The sequence below is a fragment of the Scylla paramamosain genome, chromosome 34 (assembly GCF_035594125.1).
Source record: "Scylla paramamosain isolate STU-SP2022 chromosome 34, ASM3559412v1, whole genome shotgun sequence".
NCBI lineage: Eukaryota > Metazoa > Arthropoda > Malacostraca > Decapoda > Portunidae > Scylla > Scylla paramamosain.
In genome coordinates, this window is record NC_087184.1 from 9,020,220 (window position 1) to 9,041,625 (window position 21,406).

Consider the following 21,406-nt stretch of genomic DNA (forward strand, 5'->3'; position numbering starts at 1 on the left):
GTTGGGCTGGAGATTGACGTCAGTAAGGTAACAGATGACTCCCGGGAATGGGTCAACCACCAGCCCACGCTCTTTGTGTCCCGCAGCGCCCTCAAACAGCACACCTCCACCATGGTGCACTTCTCCCTTAATGTCAACTACATCGCCCAGCAAGTAAGTCCTACACTGGGTGAAATTACCTCATTCAATTGCAAGCCTTGGAATGGTCTTGTTTTCTGTTATTGCTCTATTTCCCATATCTTGAAAATATATATATATATATATATATATATATATATATATATATATATATATATATATATATATATATATATATATATATATATATATATATATATATATATATATATATATATATATATATATATATATATATATATATATATATATTTGACTTACACAAGGCAGCCTCTCTGCCTCTATTTGCTACTGATAAGAAGCATGTAAGATATCCTATGTTCCCAGGTCAACATGCCACTGTTGAGACTCCTGCACCAAATCAGTTCCATGTATCAGAATGCCCGGGCAACACAGATCGGTCTCCGTGAGCAGAGACCAACACGTGGGAAAGACAACAACCTGCCCACACACCACAAAGAAGGCTCCTACTCAGGTGTGGGACTGGAAGACACAAGGAAAAGTTGATATGCATTTTTTATTACCTCTAAGAATATTTATTGATGTAATTATGAGAGTGTGTGCTTGTGAGCATCTTACCTCAGCTGTCCCTTTTGCTGGTGTCATGTTCTCATGTAGAGCATCGTGAAAGCACTGAGAAACTGATCTAATGGGAAATAAATTGTCTGTATCATCACTGGAATTAAGTTATAGCCAGACGAAGGGAAACAAAAATCTTAGATGTTAACAATCAGGCCATAAGTAATCACCAAACCATTGTGAACATTAGTCTTTGTTTTCCCTCTTTCTAATTTATCATAAGATAGAGGAATATAATAATTATAGAACACATCTCCATCAATATACAGGTCCTACAAATAACCTCCCCCCTCCACAGAGCTGCATGAGGGGGAGTATAAAGGTAATGAATATAGCCTGAGCATCAGTGAGGAGCAGGCCACAGTCTCCTCCCTGGCTGGCATCAAGGGACCACGTGGCTCAGTGGTGTCCTCTCTGTCTGCCCGCATCTCACCTCCCCCACTCACCTCCAGGACAAACCGCCCTCAGAGTTTTGCTCAGAGGCTGCGCTCCTCCACCAAGATGACCAAAGGCAGGTTTTTGGGCTTTTGTTGTGGCTTAGTGATGTGCTTGCTGTTATTGTGACTGACTAGAAGTAAATCTTGGTTCATGAATGATCACTGTTATGAAAAGAATATTTTTGTCATTTGCTCTGATGTACTAACATAAAATTCACATAAGGAATATGTAAGAATTGCATTTAAGAATTGCATCCAAGAATTGCATGAAAAGTATTAAATCATGCCTTAAATGAGCTAAAATTCATGATCTGCATTTGTTCCCAATTTACAGGTTTTCAGTTTATGAAAGTTTTTAAAATCATAACTCATTTGCAATTTGTATTTTGTTTTCCTATAACTGATTTATTTTTGGTTTAAGTGCAATATCATGTGATGCATCTGGAACAATATCATGAACAATTACACATAAGAATCTGTCAACATTCTATAGCCCTTTACTTGGTGTGTGGGATGGACCTATTAGTGGTAATACCAATGTTAATGGTGGTGATAATGCAACCCTCTGGCAGGGTACACTAACTTAGGAGCTGAAAGAGGCACAGGCAGCCCTCTCTTTAGCATCAGTGTGAGTGGCTCTGGGCTGGAGGGAGCCACCATCTGCTCCTCTGACAAGTCGCCTCTCCTGGGTGCACCTGAGGCCCCCACACCCCCTGTTGCAGCCACAGCCACCCCTAAGTGTTGGCGGAACATCTACTACCTCCTGGATCTGTATACCACCACTCCGGAGACCAAGACAGTGCAACAGAGGTGAGGCAGTGCTTCTTGTGCATGGTTTGACCCTTCACTGTCTATCCATTTTTAATCTTTCAGTTATGTCAATCCTTGTCTCCACAGCCTCATCCCCCTTCAGGAAATTTTCTCAGGAAGATGACCATAGCAAAGAAGTGTTGGCATCTGTTCTGGCTCCAACGTTCCCTCATTGTATGGTTAAATCATTGTCTGTTGTCTCTTCTTCCTATACTCATCCAATCTGCTTGTAAATTATATTGGTGTCTTTCTTCAAATATTTTGTCTTCAGTTTCTTTAATGCTTTACAATAATATACATGAGAAATCGTGACGTACATCATCTTTTGTACCTTGCTTTCCTTTCTGTAGTCTGTCCCTTCTAGTTCCAACATTCCTTTGTCACATTGTTCCATTATGTGCACTTTTACTCTTAACCTTTTCAAACTAATTTATCTCTGAATGATTGCTATTTCAGGCCCTAAATTCTGAATAGAAGAAATCAGAACATACAAGAGTCTGGTTGTTAGTGTGAGAAAGATGCTACAAACTTTTTCTGTTAAAGAAAATGCACTGGATGATATCTGAGGAGCTTTAATTGTATTGAAAAACTAGTCTTTGTATGTAATATGTTTAATTCCATAGTTTAAAATGAGTACCTGGTGTTTTGCTGCAGATCTTCAGTGACTGGTGATGCCTCAGATGGGTACAAGGGAAGCCGCAAGTATGACATCTTGAAGGAGAGCAAGGCAACGGACATTGAGGCTGGCCCACCCTCCCCAGTTGTCAGCATGCCTCCTGTTGTAGCTGACAAATCAAAGGAATTGGGTAAGGAAAAGATTGAAAATTCTAACTTACTTTTCATGGTATTCAGCACATAAAGAGCTCTTTTGCTTTCATTATGATATTCCTTTTTTTCATTCATGATTTGATATGCAATTTTAATGTTTGGTTTACAGTGATTTGCATGGCAGCCAAACTAAGCCATTTATACTGTCCAGTTCTTTATGTGTTGGAAATTGTTTTGTTTAGGTTGTTTTAAGTGTAATCATAGCAACAGTTCTCTGGGTTTAACTCTATATTATGTTGTAAATCTGTTGTTGAAATAGGAGGTTCATGAGAGAGAGAAAGAGAAAGAGATAACAGCATATGAATACCACTTTCCAGGTTTGATATCTGGAGAAAGGACTCCATTTGTGGTGTTTGGCCTGGCTAAGATCCATAAGACCAAGTTGTTGGCCACTCTGAGTGGACTCAAACTGGAGGCAGAGATGAATGCTGTCCACTCATCCCTCACTTTCAGGTAGGAGAAAGTGTGAGAGAGAGAGAGAGAGAGAGAGAGAGAGAGAGAGAGAGAGAGAGAGAGAGAGAGAGAGAGAGAGAGAGAGAGAAATATTACATAAACAAATAAGTTACTTGAATCCTTGTCACCTGAAGTTGCAATGGTCACAATTATCCATTCATGCTTCCTTGCAATTTTCATGATGCAGTTGGCTGTTGGCCTGTGGAAACCCATCATGGCCACCATCAGGGATATTTGGCTTGTGGCTCTTGATTGGCTGACAGACCAATTGCCATATTTCAGGGAGAAGGTGCGAGGAGCTAAAACAGCAGCCAGAGCTCAACGCACCACGTCTGAACTCACCCACACAGGCCACATTGGGGACACCATGATTGTGCTCCTTGAAGGCATCGCTCCTAACCAGCAGTAAGTGGCTGGAGTCATAGGGACTTTAAATGCTTATGATCAATTACTATTTTAAGGTTCAAATTATAAGGTCGCATGAAATTTAAAAAGTGTAGGGAGGCTAAGAGGGTTCTGTCAGGCTTCGTAGTCAGTTATTTGATTAGTAGGTATAAATTAGTCACTCATTCAACCAACATATAAGTCAATTAATAAGTCAGTCATTAAGTCAGTAATTGGGAATTTATTTTCAGTCAGTAAAATCATTAGTCCATTCATTATACCTGTGCTTGATGGTGGTGAAAATGGATTAAGTCATTTAGTTATTCAATAAGTGTGTGTGTGTGTGTGTGTGTGTGTGTGTGTGTGTGTGTGTGTGTGTGTGTGTGTGTGTTTAAGCTTCCATAATTGTCCCCCTCTTCTACACTGAACATCCTCAGTCTGTCCTTTACTTATAATCTGAATTGGAAATTTCACATCTCATCTCTAGCTAAAACAGCTTCTATGAAGTTAAGCGTTCTGAGATGTGTCCATCAGTTTTTCTCACCCCCACTAGCTACTAACTCTGTACAAGAGCTTTATCTGTCCTTGTATGGAGTATGCTTCACATGTCTAGGGGGTTCCACTCATACCGCTCTTCTAGACAGGGTGGAATCAAAAGCTTTTCATCTCATCAACTCCTTTCTTCTAACTGACTGTCTTCACCTTCTCTCTCATCGCCGCAGTGTTGCATCTCTAGCTGTCTTCTACTGCTATTTTCATGCTAACTGTCCTTCTGATCTTGCTAACTGCATGCTTCCTCCTCTCCTGTGGCCTCGCTGCACAAGAGTTTCTTCTTTCTCTCACTGCTATTATGTCCAGCTCTCAAATGCGAGAGTTAACCAGTATTCTCAGTCATTCAACCCTTTCTCTGGTAAACTCTGGAACTCCCTGCCAGCTTCTGTATTTCCACCTTCCTATGACTTGAATTCCTTCAAGAGGGAGGTTTCAAGACACTTATCCTTCAATTTTTGACTATTGCTTTGGACCCTTTTATGGGACTCAGTGCACTTTTTTTTATTAAATTTTTGTTGCCCTTAGCCAGTGTCCCTCCTGCATAAAAAAAAAGCAAAAAATATAAATGATTCCATAAAACAGTTAACCAGTTGTGTGTGTGTGTGTGTGTGTTTGTATGCAGGACGGTGGTGAGAGTGACAATCGGCAAGAGTCAGGGCCTGTACACCAGCCTGTCTCGCAAGACCAAGGCCAAGAACAGTGCACTCATCACCATCGGAGACGTCCATGTTGACATCCCACAGCACCCGGTGATCCTGCATGACATGATGACTCGCAGCAGCAAGCAGCTCTCCTCCACCCTTATGGTGAGTCACACACACACACACACACACACACACACACACACACACACACACACACACACACACACACACACACACACACACAAATGAAATAGTAGCATTTCTCCATCATTCTTTTTACTCACACACTCCACTAATTAAACAAAATTCATATGACTATATTCTCAAACCCTTCTGGCTGCACCTCTACTACTTTCAAAAGCTTGTAATTGAAGTTACACAAGTTTTTAGGGGTGTTTTCACAATTCTAGTGATAGATTAACAAGATTTCTACATTATCAACAGGAGAAACACTTGTGAGAACCCAGCTAATCATCTCTGTGGCCTTTGAAAATAGTCGTGATGAGAGAGCAAAGTGATCTCAATATATTCATGTACACTGAACTTATGCCTTTTTTTCATTTAATGTCATTTTCTCCATTATCTTATCCATTCAGCATCTTCATAAGTTAAATAATCACCCACTGTTAAGAACTTATTGTCTATCACTACACAGTCAAGTAATTATACTATTCATTCTCCACTTAATGTCATTTCAAAATACTCCACCACATCACCAGTCCATCACCATAACACCATACATGCAGTCAGCCCATCAACTCTCCTTTGCTACTTTTAGTCACCAGCCTCTGTTTCAACGCTTCAGGAACTGCGTGTGGCTCGGCCCACTGCCCGCCTCAACCGTGGAGCCACAGCAGATGAGCCAGACACCAACATCTCCCCTCGGCCACCCCAGGAACCTCCAGGAGTTCAGGAACCCATCCCTCCTGAGTCCCTCCTTCACCCACTTGTTATTGAATTCTCCATCCTCCTTCAGGTAATTATTTGAAATTATTCACATTTTGCAAATTGTTTAGGACAGTAATCATTTCCAGTTTGTATTCATGATAATTTATTCCTGGTCCTTTATATGCATTTATGTTTGTGTGTATTTATCTACTTTAATTTAATTGGGCCTGTTTATCTTTTGTGTGGTCTTGTATTGGTATCTGTATTTATCCATTCTTTATTTTAGTTGATGCACACTTTGATGATACAACCTTTTTATTGTGTGTGTGGGTGTGTGTGTGTGTCCATGCAGCTGAAGTTCTTGAAATTATTTAAGGATTTAGTCTTTTCAATTGGTATTCATAACCCCCTTGCTCATATGTGTGTGTGTATGTGTGTGTTTCAGAGTCTCAGTATCCAGGCGGCACTGCTCCCCTCCCTGCAGGCACAATACCGTATGGAGCAGGTGTCCAGTCTAGGCTTCACAGGGGCCAAGGCAAAGTTCAGTGTTCACCTTCCAACGCATCACCTATCCTTCTCCACACGACTGCAGGACCTGGTAGGGATAGAGAGAGAGAAAGAGAGAGAGAGAGAGAGAGAGAAAGAGAGAGAGAATATTTCACAGTATCAGAACAAACCACAAACCAAAACTGCTTCACATAAATCTCTGAGCTCCATTAAATATATATAATTGGTCCCGTTGCCTCCACAGCCAAGTGACACACACCTCCCCTCATCTGCCAGCATCCAACTTCCCCAGGTGCATGTAGAGGCTGAGTTGATCCAGGATAGTGACACACACAGTGACCCACATGCAGGTAAACACTGGAATTACTTGCTTAATCTTTTCATCATCACCATCATTATTATCATCATATTGTTTAACACCTTATATTTTCCTTATGAAGTTGGACAGCTTATTAGTCTCTTTCATGGACAGCTTATGAGACTCTTTCATTCTTTTTTGTCTTCTCTAATGTTCACTGTTTTTGTGTCTTGATTCCTATTTTGTAATTTTTATTATTATTTATGTCATCACTTATTATTAGTCACTTTTAGCATCATCTTTGTTATCATCATTTATCATGAGCATTATTTTCTCCACAAAAGGATTCAAGAGTAAAGATCCTGGTTGACTTATGCATTGGTAAGATGGACAAATTGATAGTCAACCATCATTAGCATTTTTTTTTTTTATGTAAAGCAGAAACATCATTAGGTTTGTTCTTTTAATTTCCTTTTACTTCAAGGTGTCAGCTTTCTTTTTTTTTTTTTTTAGTTATTATTCATTCTTCCCACAGGAGATGCTATTAAGATTATTAGTATCATTTATAATCATACAGAATGGTTAAGGGTATGTTAAGGGAAGTGCTTATTTCAGATTCATCTCATGTTCTTCTCTCTTCTCAGCACATCCTTTGGTCTGCTCTTGATTATCTGGTTTGTGTTCTTTCTCTCGCAGCAGTCACAGATGGCATGGTGCTGCGGGAAGGGAACTACCTGAGTGCTGTGGCTGAGATTGGTGCCCTGGAACACAGCCTTACCACAGACCTGCTCAACCACCTTGTCTTTGTGCAAAAAGTGTTCATGAAGGCAAGGCACACTTTGTAGTAGAAGAGTGTGTGTGTATATTTGCCTGGTTGTATTAAGCAGAGCCACTTTTTATTCATTCAATCTCTACTTACGTCAATTTTTACTTCTCATTGCTGCTGTCTCTCATCTGTTTCAAATACCTCTTTTTATATGAGTGTGTGTGTATCATTCATTTAACAGCTTGTCTTCTTATTCTCCCACAACTACTATTGTATGTTTTGTATCCTTTAGTGATGCATATTCTGTACTATTCTTTTATACCTCATAGCTGGAAAATTGACAATATTCCCACAGTTATATAATTTTTTTTCTTCTTGAACATTAACTTATTGATGCTTCTGAAGGTCTGGTCTTTCCCTCGTGTGTAGGAAGTGAATGAGGTAGTGCAGAAGATGGCAGGAGGGGACAAGCCAGTACCACTGTGGACTGAGGAAGGGCCCAGCCATGTCTCACCACCCAGCAGGCTGCTCTTCACCCTCCAGCTGCGCCTCAAGGTACAACAGTGTCATGTGAAGTAGTTTGTGTGGTTACCAGATTATAATGTGACATGAACTGTTTTTTGACATTCCTCCAGTGTATTTCTCATGGTGTTTCCTTTGATCATAGTGGATGTAATAGTACTTGTTAATTGTTATGACAGCTTTGTAATATGGGCAACAAGACTGAAGCATGGTTTTTCTATATTCCCTTACATTTTGAGCACAGTTCTGTCCTTGAGAGAAAATCTTTAGTCGAAACACAAGGAAATACTGGTGGTTAAGCCTGAGTTTCCTACCACTTTTCCCTATTTATTTATTTATCTATTTATTTATTTATTTATTTACTTATTTTATCCAGTATCTACAACTTAATTCTATATATGGTGGTTGCAGGGCATCATCATCACTGCCACCACCCCCACCCAGTCTGCAGTGCGACTAGAGACCGGAGTGGTGGAGCTGCAGCTGAGCAACAGGGTGGAGAACATCAGCCGCCCCATCCGCACCACAGATCCCACACAGCCCATGAAGATATTTGGCAAGGCTCAGGTGAGATGGAGGGAAAGAGAGATGGAGGAAAGAAGGAAGGTGTTCTCTTATGTGTTTTATTAAGTCTATTAAGTCTGAGATGTGTCCTATTTTGAATTTCCTTTAAAATTCTATTCATGTGCTAATAATTATTCTTAGTCACATCATCTTTGTTGCAAATAACTAAACCTGGCTATCTTCACGCTGCCTACTCTTCCTGCTACAGGTGGACATCAACGTTGCTCTTGGTCAGCTGCTCAGGAATGACATGTTTGAGGAAGCTGAGCCAGAGTTCCAGCAGCTGGCCTTCTTCCGCACCAGGATATGTGAGTCCATCCACAGGCGTGATTTGGCCGTGGTGCTGTGGCTGTGTTCATAGTGTGTCCCTCTGCCCAGACACCATATAGGCCTTGCAAAATTAACCAATAGCATGTGGAATAATTTTCTGTGCTTACATCCTGCAGTCAATCTTTTCAATCATAAGGGAGTTTTACTTGTATTTATGGATCATTATTGTATTCACATGCTCATTTATATATCTGTTTTAGTATAGAAATCACTACATTGCTTTCTATGATTTTGTTGCAGGTTTGCGCAATGCCTTGTACAATGAGATGCTGAGTGTTGGGGAGGAGGGGGAGGTGGTGCTGATCACACTGACCAGGCCACTGGTGTGTGTGCAACCCGTGGCTGTGGACAGAGCCGTACTGGTGTGGCTCAACTACAAGAATGCCTATGAGTACTGGAGCGAGCAGAGAGCCTCCCTCAACAAGGTGTGTGTGTGTGTGTGTGTGTGTGTGTGTGTGTGTGTGTTGAGCATCTACATCACCATATGGCTAAATACATTATAGAGATCATTCTGCTTTTTTTTTCTGTGTTGATGATATTGGCCAAGGACTACAAAAAATTAATAAAAAATCTCCTGAATTGTTACTTTGTACTTAACTAAAATCACCACATTTCTTTACTCCCCAGGAAGTGCTCACAGCCACCCAGCAGGTGTTTGAGAAGGTACCTCAATTCTCCTCCCTGTCTTCAGCTGCTCACATTACCAACAATGTGTTCCTGCAACTCACTGTGGATGACATCGGTATATGCTTGCCCCTCAACCCTTGTCGAACGGTGAGGAGCATTGTGGTGTGTTTAATAAGTTGATGATGTGTATAGTGGATTTAATCTAGACATACTTATTAAAACATTGGGAAATGACTTTCATGGTTTTGTCTCATTACATCCCGAGGTTATTGGTGAAATTTGTTTCAAAAGCTACTTAATTTTCAGGTTTATTGAAAAATTGTGGCCCTTCCTCTCTGTATCAATCACACGTAAGAGATTTGTGCAAAGGTTGAATGGATGAGCCTTGCTTATAATCTCTATTATACAAACTTGTGCCATCCATTTGTGTAAGAGTTTTGTGTATAGGAATAACATTGCTATATCCCACCTGAAGGTCAGCCACCAAGTAGACTCCACTGAGACTCGTGATGCCCTGGTGGTCACCCTGGAGAGCACCATCATCTCAGCTTGCAACTCTGGCTCCCTGGTGTGCAAGGCTCGCTTCAAGGGCTTTTGCATGCGTTTTGCCCCGGAGTTTGAGACAAGCTTGGATGACTGGAAACCTGACTTCAAGGATCACATCAACCTGTGCACTGTGTCAGAAGGCACCTATGAGGTCTGCAGTCGTACAGTAGCTGGACACTCGGAGAAGGGTGAGTGTTGTGTGGGGAGGAAAGGAAAAGTGCAAGTGCTCATGTGCAGAAGTTTGTATTCTGTTAAGATCTATATGTTCCCATATTTACACTTACACATAAGCATGTGAAAAATACAGAGAATGCCAGTCAAAATAACTAGAAAAATCAGCTAGAGAAATAGAAGAATCATTCAATACTACTAGGATGGCTGCTAGAAAAGTATAAGAAGTCTGTGAGTTCAAGAAACTTACAGGAGGAAGTTTCTAAATAGAGAGTTGTGTTTGGATTCTTATCCATTGTTTTCCAAGTGCCACCCTCTCCCCAACTCCTTTGAGATTGGAATGCTCAAGGAATTTTACCTGCTTATATAACAGATAGCTTTGTGATATTGTATAAGTTTTTCAGAAGATATAATTTGGTATTAGTAAATGGAACATTGTGAGCTTGACTCATGTAAATATACAAATAGGTAAATACACACCTCACTTATTCCTGTCTGGTCACCCACAGCGGAGAATGCCAAGTGGCTCCTCAACGTGCAGTGGCAGATGGAGGGAGTGGATCTGCATCTGGATGTCAACATCGGCAAGCACCTGAGTGCCCTGGCACGTACCCTCACCATGCTGACCGGTGCCCCAGACACTGCTGGGCCTCAGGGCACCTACGACTCAGATGATGACGGAGAGCACAGTGAACATAACACCTCACAGGTTAATCATGCACACATGTGTCTTTCATTGCTAAAGTTTTTGTGTCTACCTTTTTTCTTTCAGGTTAATCACATATCTTGGCTTATGTATATATTGTGTTTTACTTAGTTTATTATTATTATTATTATTATTATTATTATTATTATTATTATTATTGTTATTATTGTTATTATTATTATCAGGGTTTTCAGTCTTTTTTATCTTTTTATATCTTATTGATATAATTGTTAGCTTGACATATTTAGTGTCCTTCACTCACTTACTTCTGTTTAATCTTTTCCCAGTGACACATTCCAGTGAATCTTTTTCTTTCCCTCACAACAGCAAGAGTCAGCTGCTCTACGGAGGCAGCCCACCGTTAATGAGAGTCTGCCAGCCTTTGTGTTTGACGCCACCCTGGATGCCCGACAGCGAGCCAAATTGCTGGAGATTGAGATGAACGAACAGGCAAAGACTGTCAATGATCTCAAATCCCTTGGAGCCTCAGCCTCCACCATTGAGCAAGAGATGCGTCGCCTTCAGGAGCTGGAGGCTTTGGTGTTCCATGACTTCAGACGTGACGTGATCAAGAAGCTGCGGCGGCAGAGCGTAAAGGCAACTTCCATGAAGGACCGGCTGGGTCTGGGCCCCAAGTCCCACGTCAGGTCCAAGAGCTTCAGAGTTCCCTCACCCACCATTGAAGTGAAGGAACCACCACTGTAAGTTATGAGATATTGTGCTGTACTCTTTCTGAGATGTCTTGTACAGGTGAATTTATGGACATTGGATTTTCAGATATTTAAAGTTCCAAATAACTAGTCCTTTGTCCTGATTTATGAGTGCAAGAATTTAGGGAGCACTTTACACTTTTGTCTGATTCAGATCAGCTTTACTGAGGCCAGAGAGGACAGAATGTAATTGTGAGAAATTGTAACCAGTCAGATTAGCTACAGTAAAACACACTTTGCTAATGACAAGGAAGCACAGTTGTCACATCATCCAAAGTAAGAGGAGGTAGGTAGAGGCGTGCCAACCTGACTGGCCTGGAGAAGTAACAGTGTCATGTGCATACCATTATTATTATTTTTTTTTTTCTTTTTTATTTCAAAGAAGAGTAATGATAGGGCAAATAAAGTTAATCAATAACATAATTTTCACTGTGTTAGTTCATAAGCTATACTCAGATTTTATTTGCAAAAAAGACAAAAACAGAGTTATCAATTTATGATTCTAATGTCACCCACTGGCTGTCTTTCATGGGGGACCATCCCTTAGTATGTTATTATGCTGCAATTTACTGAGGCTTTCCTTGTGTCTTAGGAGTGGAGGAAGCCGTGGCAGCAATGAGCAAGGATCCATCAGTGTGGACAGCTCTCCGTGTCATGCCACCAATGATACCTCTGCCCAGAAAGTCAAATTCATGGACAGGTCCCAGGGGTAAGTTGTGAGGTCTCTTTACTTATTATATGATGAACATTGTGTTGCAAGTAGTTAGAAAATTTATTTATAGATGAAATTTATTCCTTAACTTTAATGTTTGGTTTGCTTGATGTTTTTGTTGTAGTTTGGTATCACTAACAGTGCTTTAATGCAGTTTTATTCGTGAATTAGAAATATGAGAATGGCTTTAGCTTTGAATCGATATTTCCTCTATTCCCTGTGCTTTTTATGCATGTAGTATTCAATATTTAACTAAATTCCAAATATAGCTCATTCAGTTGTTTTGATCACATTCTACACAACATTCCCAGTGCAACTTAACTACTGTGCATTCTTGATCTTGAGTTTTTTGCAAGTTTTTTTTAGATTCCACTTGACTATAGTCAAAGTTGAAAAAGCTGACTGTTAGTTTAATGATTATTCCACTTTAATTTTTAAAGTTTTTATCAACCCTTTTACTGTATGCCATAGGTGCCTTATTAGATCAGTAATTATATATTTTTACTTGTTGAGATTTTTTCACAGTAAATACTTTTTATCTTGAACAGTTTTTAAGTAAATACATGCAAAGTTGGGTCCTAGCCACACCTAGATTAAAATACATAATTGATTTTTATATTAGTAACCCTGTACCAGTATTCAGTGTAATGTTTCCCCAGCTTATGCATACAGTTAGTTTAGATATTAGTATGGCTTTAGTAGACAACAAACAGACTCACCAATAGCTTGTGTCATTCCATGAGCACAGTGTGCTGACCAGGACAAGTAAGGGGTTGATGTTTGCTTCCTCACCCTCACCCTTGCACTGTTTACCAACCAGACGGCACCTCTCCTTCACCAGTGGATCCTCGGACTCCTACCCAACGGATGACCTGGACAACAGTGATGTCTTCCTTGGCACTCCTGCTCACCAGCGCACACCAACCCCCACCAATGGGTCTGATCCAGAGACTGAAACCATCACCATTACTAACCTGAGGTGTGTGTGTGTGTGTGATGGTAAGTTTTAAGAAATATGATATGTATTTTAGGAAATTGTAGATGGATAAAAAGGAATTTGCAAAATTAATGAATGGGAGAAAAGCGAAAAGATGGAGGTTATTGAATCTGCATGAAAGCTAAAATTAACAGAACTTTAATAATTAAATAAAAAATAAATTGAGATATGCCAGTAAATAAGTGAATGGGAAATAAAATGAGAAAATATTGAACAGTTTAATATAAGGTAATGTGAGTAAGGGGCTACAGATGGGATATGCATATGAATAAATAGGTTAAACATAAACAAGAGTGTACTTGCATAAAAAGTTACAAATACAGTGCATATCAGAGTAAAATGGAGTAAGAATAAAGCTTTTACAGTCCAAGTGATGATCCCATATACTCGTACCTATCACTGTGATTAAGTGGAAGTATTTGATTCCTTCACAGCAACGACAACATGGAGAGCTCAGTGCCTCGCAGTGTTGGTGGGCTGGAGGGCCTGGTGAGTGTACTGGACCAACCATCCTACCAGCGGCCAGGTGTGGGAGGTGCCAAGGGAGCAGGGGACAGTGGCAGCACCCCAGGGACAGCCACAGCACCTCTTTCCAGTCATTCCAGTGCACACAGCTCAGGTGGGGGTAGCCTTAGTCAAGCACACAGCCATAGTCATTGTTCTTGACCTCTAGCAGTGGACACATCTTGGTCTACAGGATTTATAAGCCATCTGGTTATTTTCTGGTGGCTGCCCAGTCCACCTCACATCCACCAGCTCAGCTTCAGGAGGCTGTGTTTCCCTCCCTCCCTTCACTGCTCCCTGACTCATTTCCAGTAGGTTGTTCAGTGAATGATCTGCCACCTGTGATAAGTGTATGAAGGTTAACTTTCAGGTCATAGAGAACAGAAAGACAGTAAATCCCTATTTAGTCCTTCTGAAGGGCTCAAATCAGTTTCTCTCTGTCCACCTGAGCCCTCTGTGACGCCCTGAAGGTACGTCATGTTCTAATGGTACGTTGACGATTCTTAACGTGTCCTTCAGTGTGCAGTATTTTGGTCCCTCTCAACACACTTTTGTCACTCAAGCAGTGGGACTTGTGACAGCCAGGCACCCCTTGCACCGACATTCACTCCTTGTGTTAATGTTCAGTTGTTTGGTGGATAACCCAGCTTTTGTCCTTCCCTCACCACTAAAGCAATGCATACAATACAGGGAATGGAACTAAGTAAGTTATGACCACTCTCCTCATGCTTCACAAGTCTGTACCATATCATTTTGGAAAGATTAAAGGTGCCTCACGCCTTTTGTTTCTTTTGTCAGATGTGCATACTTGGTTTGGGTGGCATAAAACATCTTTTGCCTTCATAATTTATTTAAGGAATCCCTGAAAATATGTTTCCAGTGGATAATGTGTTTTCCTAAGTTTACTTGGCTGTATTTGATATCAAACATTATTATCCTTAAGTATTTTGTGTTAACTTGTATGTATATTGCTGCTCTTTATTCTATGTTGATGTTAGGACCTACTTTGGTGTGGCTAATAGTATTAGATCAAGCAGTAGGCAAGTCTGCATTGACATGTATCTAGTTCTTTCACCAGTTTTGATGTAGTGTTAAGTCTTGTATCCCCTCGAAGGTCAGGTTTGGTGAGAGTAACTTTTCATTAGAATCATTATGTGTATATGTATGTGTATATATGGGTGGGAGGAAATGTGGGTATAAATGTTGATATACCTGCTTGTGTGTGTGTGTGTGTGTGTGTGTGTGCGTGGCTGGGGGGGTGCGTGATTGTGTGTGAGTCAACAGTAGCTCACCTAAGCTTTCAAATGATGCTGCTTTTCTAAGTATGCGCATTGACCTCATTAGTATGTACCTCCTACCCTGATACCTTGTTTAGTGCCTCGCCTACTTACTGTCTCCTAGGTAACCATTGATGTGTCTTGTTTCTTTCAGTTTTCCCCCTCCTATCTGGCACCTCAGGTAAGGAAAAATTATTTTGCTTCATCCCTCGTCTGTTCCTTGATAGCTGGTACTCTGGAGGAAGGCTGTAGGCTCTTAGTTAAGTAGCAGATTAAGTGAAGAGAGAGGGGAAGGATATGTGAAATTTCTGGCATCTTAGGTTGCATCTATTCTCCTTTTTTTCAGTTCAGAAGTCTAGAGATGAGAATATATTCAGGAAAAAAGCTTGCCGTGTAACATTCCATTACTATAAAGGTAATGAGAGAAGGAAGAAAACATCAGGTAGTTGTTATTGTGGCCTTATTGTTATCTCTCAACTGTCCAATTTGTAGCTTAGAGCAAAGGAAGAAACTGTTAGATGATCTCTCAACTGTCCAATTTGTAGCTTAGAGCAAAGGAAGATAGACTGTTAGATGATGTGTGTAGGCTTCTGTGTGACACTGGTAGCAGAAGTAGAAAGAGTGGCATTGTTACTGTGCAGTGATTTAATTAGGATTTTATTTTTTTCTCATGTGCAAAGGAGATATGACAGACTACAATAATTGAGAATAAAAATTATTGATTGCTACTCCTCAGATAAATGAGTAGAAAAGTGGAGATAAGTATGTGATTGAAAATGGGAAGCACAAGTCGGAAATATTTCAAGCTTATGAATTCAAATTATAAAGATTTCAAATGAAGAAAGAGAACAGACAGGCACTGTAGAAATTAGTATATAGTGACTAAAGTTATTCTTTTGTAGCCAAAATTTGGAAAAGTCTTACCTAATGCACTTAGTTTCCTACCAAGAGCCATGTAGCCAAGATGTGTGAAGTGTTTAGGTGACACTTCTGTGATGTGGTTCTTTATTAAATTAGAATTAGGTGTGGATGCATTTCCATGCCAACATAGACATCTAATCATATTTTTGTTGTGGTTTGTGCTGGGAGGTAATAGAGGCATTTTTGTTTTAGGATGAGCACCAGATCAGCTCTAGCATTGTCCACTCATGAGAAGAATATTATCATTCCTGTGTTCCTTAACCTTAAGTATGCATCTCATGAGTGTTCTTCCCTGGCCATGCATTACCCATACCTATCTGATCCCCACACTCCTCCCAGGCCTTGCAAGTATGGCAGTCACAATAGTGCATGATGCATCAAAGTTATTTTTAGAATTAAATAGTGAAAAGTTAGCACAGCTGTAGGTTGGGTGAACAGTTCAGAGTTCCTTGCAGTGATTGAAAAAGGAGTAATGGTAAGTAATGCAAAGGGGGAGGGAAAGAGTGTCTTGGAAGATGTGGGATGGGACATGTAAGGTAAGATGATGTGTGCAATGAAATGGTAAGTGAGATGAAGGAATAAACTATGACACGGAAAGCCACAGGAAGCATTTCCTTATTAAACGTGCCTTTCCTTTGTTGCACTTCTGTGACACAGATTTTGTAAAGAAATCCTTTTTAAGGAGGAAGGCTTTTAGTGATGAATTTGCCAAAGCTGCAGTATGATAGAAGTATCATTACAAAGGCTGTGCACTAGCCTTTATAATGACACACCCATTTCAGTGTAGCTTTGATAAATGCATGCAATAATTCAGGGGGGGGTGTGACAGACAGAGAGGAGACCAGAAGTAAAGAGTGACTGTGAACTAATCTTATGATGACTTTTCTCAGCTGTCTCTGAAACGGCATACTATGTTCATCATAATGCAACACATACTTTGAAAGTCTGCCACTTCCATCTTTCCAGTATTGATATCTGATAATTATAGCAGTCAGATATAATATACATAACCATAGGCTTTATGATATAATGTTACAGCTGAACAAAGTTGTCTGTAGTGTATGTATTGTGTTATGTATTTTGTTTTATCTTCTTGATAAAACAGATGGTATTCTTAAAGAGATGTGTGTCACTATCTGTATGTGTATATGTCTTTATGTTCAGAGATTGGATTTGTACACATACATGATACATAATTTACGAAGATTTTTCAGTGTAGCTAGATTTTTATAATTTTATATACATATCTGTGTAAATATTTGGCCCCATTTCATTTAATTTCTCCTATTGTTCCTTGTAAGATGAAGTAATATTTGAATGTTCATCATCATTATTTCCATATTCATTTTCATCCTCATCATTATCATCATTGTTCCATTACATACTCCAAACTTTGCAATGCTGAGGTGCCCCTCCCCTAGGTCCCATCACCCCTGGGGGCCTGGGCTCCAGCTCAGGCACCGTCAAGCCTCTGGACCCCAGCATTGATCTGGAGCTGGATGTGCGTGTGTGCATCAGCTCTGGCATGTGCAATCTGTACACCAAGTGTGTCACCAGGGAGGAGGAGCGAAGGTCAGTCTACTGCTGATGGGGTTCTGCACAATGGAATATATCTTGTATCACAAGGAATTTGTTGTAGGGTTGTAATCTATTTGCTTATTGATTGATTTATGGCTTCATAGCAATGAGATTGTGTGGGATGCTGTATGGTTTTGAGAAGTCTATTCTCTAGATCATTGCTCTGTGTTTTAGATAATTTCCTTCACCATTTCAACTTAAAGAAGATATATTTCATTATATATAGAGTAATTAGTCTTACCTATTTGTAAATATTTTCAGCCCATTCACTGTAATGGCTTTATGCCAAAATAGATTAATAATCTTTGTTCAGCTGTCTCACATCTCACTTGTTCACATTGGAAAGCCATCTTCTGCATTGTTCACAGCACTTTTTATTCTAGAATGAAGAAGGAACGCAGCTTCTCTGGTGGAATCTCTGAGACTCCAAGCAGCCCAGGCTCAGGTCGTAGAAAGAATGAAGGACGGCCAAACCTGTCCTCCACCAAGCTGAGGGCACCTCCCCCTCCCTCCTTCCATGTATCCTCCGATACTGTCTTCTACATCCCTGGTCTTGATGTCAAGGTCACTAATACATTGTGTCTTCTTTACCTAATTCCCATTATATATTGCCATGTATATTGGTTTTACTCTATATAGACTAAATATTGTCAAGAAATCCTATGATATTTATCATGTTAGTTTACATTGTGCTAACACCTGACAATTTGTCAGCTATATAGCTGGCACCTCTATATGGTTTATCTAGTGATCAACCTGTTGTAATGCTTTTGGTGAAAAATGTCATTTCTTTCAGTTTTTATTAGTTAGTTTTCTTGAAAGCTGCTTACTAATGCACTATTGTAATGAGAATATTGAAAACATAGAGTAAAAAGCAAATGATTGTGTTTAATATTATGTTTCAGGGTGGTGGTTTATGTGTATCACAGTCTAGTTTTTTCCCCCTTGGGGTGCCACAGGTGCATTATGAGTCCCACAACATCCATGAGGAGACACCTGTGGGCAGTGGTGGTGGTCTGTTTGGTAGTGGAGGTGGCTTGCAGCAGGATGGCCCTGGGTGGTCCTCTCCCAGCACAGGTGCCAGCGGCAGTGCCAGCAGCAGTGTGGGAGGAGGAGGGTCTCGTAAGAGTGGCATGGCAACCAGTGGTATCAAGCGAGCCTCTCTTTTCACCTGGCTCACCCTGCAAAGCATCAAGAGAGAGACCACTGTCAGTCCCAACATTCTGGAGTTCCTTGAGTTGGCACTGGAGCCGCTGCCTGTCACTGACCACCAACAGAAGCCTCCTGTCACCTCCCAGGGTATGACAATTCACTCCATCATTGCTTATCCCACATCATTGCCAGATGATCCAACTGTTCATGTTTGATGCTTGTTCATTACAACTCCTTTCAAGAAGATATCCGTGTCAAAATAGTCTCCATTTTTTTCTATGTTTTTCAGTCCATTTTTGCATGCTCTTGTCCTTTCATTTCCATCTGTTTTCTTTGTCTCACATAGTCCAGTATTCTGTCTTTCCATTTCATGTTACCTCATCCTATATACTGTATTGTCTTATTAATTTTTGCCCACAATGTCCTGTGACATTGGTGTACTTTCCTTTCAACACTTGGTCACCATCAGTTATAGTCATACTTTTCACCATTTTTCTGATTTTTTTTTCCAGGCTGTGGCTGTATGTTGTGTTGAGTCACACACAATGATTTATTCATTGAAATAATACTACAGCCTTAATAATGGCTCCTCTGTTTAGTTCTGAAAATGTTCAGATATTAGATTAATATTTCACCTATTTCCTTTCTTTCCAGAGCCTGAGCCAGTGTTCAATGTGGATGTGGACTCTTCTGGTGTGGTGGGTGGAGGTACTGGACCCTATGTGTATGCTTCCTTCCCTGTGGATGTGGTAGTGTACTTCCACATGCAGCCTTCCACTATCAGGTATGTATGTTTTGGATGATGCTAAGAGAGGTTCTGTGGCTGCAGCAATTAATCATAATAACTAATCATGAAAGATGTTGGGATGCAGTTCTTGTTTCATTAATTACCAGTGTCAGCATCCTCACAAATGCATCTCCAACATAAGTAATGCAGACTTCTTAGTTGTTCATTATCTTTATTAGAACACAATTTCTCATGATAAATGTTGCCAGATTCTCAACTCTGTTATTATGAAAAGGAATGACAGTTGAGTAAACAAAATGATTAACAATTTTCTAATTAATGTGACCATCTCTGGCTCAGGAATATCCCAAATATGTCACTTGCAGTATGACTGTCATATATGAATAAATCTATTAAACAATCTGTGCACATTTGACTATTCTAACTTTATATAACATTGCAAATATTAATGCAAATATTGAGAAAATTTGTGCACCTTACTAAGGCAAATGCAGAAAGAAGGTAGGCTGTCATTCTATTATTTAATTGTTGAAAATGTACTCATTGCATAGATTATTAGTTTAAGAAAATGGTCAGTAGTTGTAGCTCTGATATATTATTTTTTAATTAATTATTATTATTATTATTATTATTAATTTTTTTTTTTGGCATGTGATAGAAGAATTTGTTACAAGGAAAATTATGGCTTTGTAATTTCAGCTTGAGGACCACTCACTAGCATGTTGTGTTCACTTAGGTTCTCGTGTCAACCTGTGTCCCGTGTGGAGTGTCTATTGCAGCTTCCTTCACTCAACCTTGTGTTCTCATCCAAGAGGGCTGAGGATGAGTAAGTTTGTTCCCATGATTCTTATTCTCTCAATCACTTTAAATTCCATTGTAATTTCATATTGTGTAAAAACTTGTGTATAGACTTGTCATGTTTAAATCTGCAAATCATTTTTAATCTTCTGTGCCTTCTACTTTTTATTGTGTTGCTCCTTGTGTTTGGGAGGAGAGCAGTTGTATAAACCAATCAATCCCTCCTCTCACAGATCCATGCCAGATCTGGGCAGCAAGTTACAGGCAACCATTGGAGGATTGAGTGTGACAGGTGTTCTGGAGGATTTCTCCTTGTATGTGTTTCACCCTTATGGTGGGAAGCAGCGGGGCACAGGAGGGGCACCGTACCTAGCTACCTCCCCACTGGCAGCCCTCACAGATGGCGAGCGCAAGGACTCCCTCAGTGTCATGGTAGAATTTGTCAAGCTGCATATTTCAAGGTCACGCAAAATTAATTTCAAGCCTGAGGGTGTTAAGATGAAGGCCTCAGGAGGATCAGACTCCTCTAAGGCTATCATCAGGTTCTCCAGTAAGTCCCTTTGTGGTTCTGTCAGGCTGAGATGATCTGAAATGGGTGGTATTATGTTTCATAATAATATACAGTTTGTTTATGAGAGGCAGTAACAGGTCATGTTCAGGCTATGGACTGCTGATGTTACAGTTGTGTTTAGCTAGTCTTTGAGAAATATACTGTGTATGTATGTGACTACCATTGCATTGCTTAGAATAACTACAAAGATCTATCATTCCCCAGCTATTGTGGACATTGGAGCTGCCCACTTCAAGTATGACATGAGAAGGCTGACAGAAATCCTGGCCTTCCCACGTGCCTGGTACAGAAGGTCCATAGTACGGCGACTCTTCCTTGGGGACTTTACAGGTGGTGCCACATCCAGTGAGTGGGATGAGGTCAGCCCGGCACCCTCCTCATCAGAGTCACCCCCCAGCCAAGCCCCACCTGCTCCCTCCAAGCGACACTCCTCAAGGTAATTCTGTGAGCAGTTTTATTATTTTTGTGCAAGGAAGTTGCACACAATCACCATCCTTTGTTCACTCATTTGGTTCAAGATTTACCGGACAGAAGAGGGACTTCACAATTCATATTCATCATCAGAAGCCATCAAGTCTTGATATTGAGATCATCATTCATGTTTGGAGTAATGTTCACTTTCCCCCTGTTTTCATCTATCCTGTGTTGCCCTGTTTCCTCCATCCTCTCTCATTTCTCTATTTGTTTT

The 21,406-nt window shown here is 40.3% G+C and overlaps 1 protein-coding gene across 13 annotated transcripts in view; it reads left to right on the forward strand.

The window, feature by feature from the left end:
• LOC135090106 (bridge-like lipid transfer protein family member 1) overlaps nucleotides 1-21,406 on the forward strand; it is a 57,489-nt gene that overhangs the window by 27,678 nt on the left and 8,405 nt on the right. For 9 of the 13 annotated variants that reach the window (XM_063986460.1, XM_063986446.1, XM_063986455.1 and 6 more), the window contains exons 43-73: nucleotides 1-153; nucleotides 466-613; nucleotides 1,016-1,228; nucleotides 1,727-1,964; nucleotides 2,619-2,770; nucleotides 3,110-3,245; nucleotides 3,528-3,650; nucleotides 4,804-4,987; nucleotides 5,631-5,801; nucleotides 6,159-6,311; nucleotides 6,465-6,570; nucleotides 7,215-7,345; nucleotides 7,714-7,839; nucleotides 8,218-8,373; nucleotides 8,579-8,678; nucleotides 8,941-9,125; nucleotides 9,328-9,474; nucleotides 9,803-10,061; nucleotides 10,554-10,753; nucleotides 11,078-11,451; nucleotides 12,053-12,169; nucleotides 12,993-13,151; nucleotides 13,604-13,788; nucleotides 15,297-15,365; nucleotides 17,293-17,443; nucleotides 17,833-18,013; nucleotides 18,409-18,748; nucleotides 19,256-19,385; nucleotides 20,086-20,175; nucleotides 20,381-20,697; nucleotides 20,923-21,154. The exon at nucleotides 1-153 is cut by the window's left edge. In XM_063986460.1, coding sequence (XP_063842530.1) covers nucleotides 1-153; nucleotides 466-613; nucleotides 1,016-1,228; nucleotides 1,727-1,964; nucleotides 2,619-2,770; nucleotides 3,110-3,245; nucleotides 3,528-3,650; nucleotides 4,804-4,987; nucleotides 5,631-5,801; nucleotides 6,159-6,311; nucleotides 6,465-6,570; nucleotides 7,215-7,345; nucleotides 7,714-7,839; nucleotides 8,218-8,373; nucleotides 8,579-8,678; nucleotides 8,941-9,125; nucleotides 9,328-9,474; nucleotides 9,803-10,061; nucleotides 10,554-10,753; nucleotides 11,078-11,451; nucleotides 12,053-12,169; nucleotides 12,993-13,151; nucleotides 13,604-13,788; nucleotides 15,297-15,365; nucleotides 17,293-17,443; nucleotides 17,833-18,013; nucleotides 18,409-18,748; nucleotides 19,256-19,385; nucleotides 20,086-20,175; nucleotides 20,381-20,697; nucleotides 20,923-21,154 — 5,426 coding nt within the window. Of the gene's footprint in view, nucleotides 154-465; nucleotides 614-1,015; nucleotides 1,229-1,726; nucleotides 1,965-2,618; nucleotides 2,771-3,109; nucleotides 3,246-3,527; nucleotides 3,651-4,803; nucleotides 4,988-5,630; nucleotides 5,802-6,158; nucleotides 6,312-6,464; nucleotides 6,571-7,214; nucleotides 7,346-7,713; nucleotides 7,840-8,217; nucleotides 8,374-8,578; nucleotides 8,679-8,940; nucleotides 9,126-9,327; nucleotides 9,475-9,802; nucleotides 10,062-10,553; nucleotides 10,754-11,077; nucleotides 11,452-12,052; nucleotides 12,170-12,992; nucleotides 13,152-13,603; nucleotides 13,789-15,104; nucleotides 15,132-15,296; nucleotides 15,366-17,292; nucleotides 17,444-17,832; nucleotides 18,014-18,408; nucleotides 18,749-19,255; nucleotides 19,386-20,085; nucleotides 20,176-20,380; nucleotides 20,698-20,922; nucleotides 21,155-21,406 lie in introns of all 13 variants that reach the window. The other 4 variants (XM_063986453.1, XM_063986451.1, XM_063986449.1 and 1 more) reach the window with 4 other exon arrangements.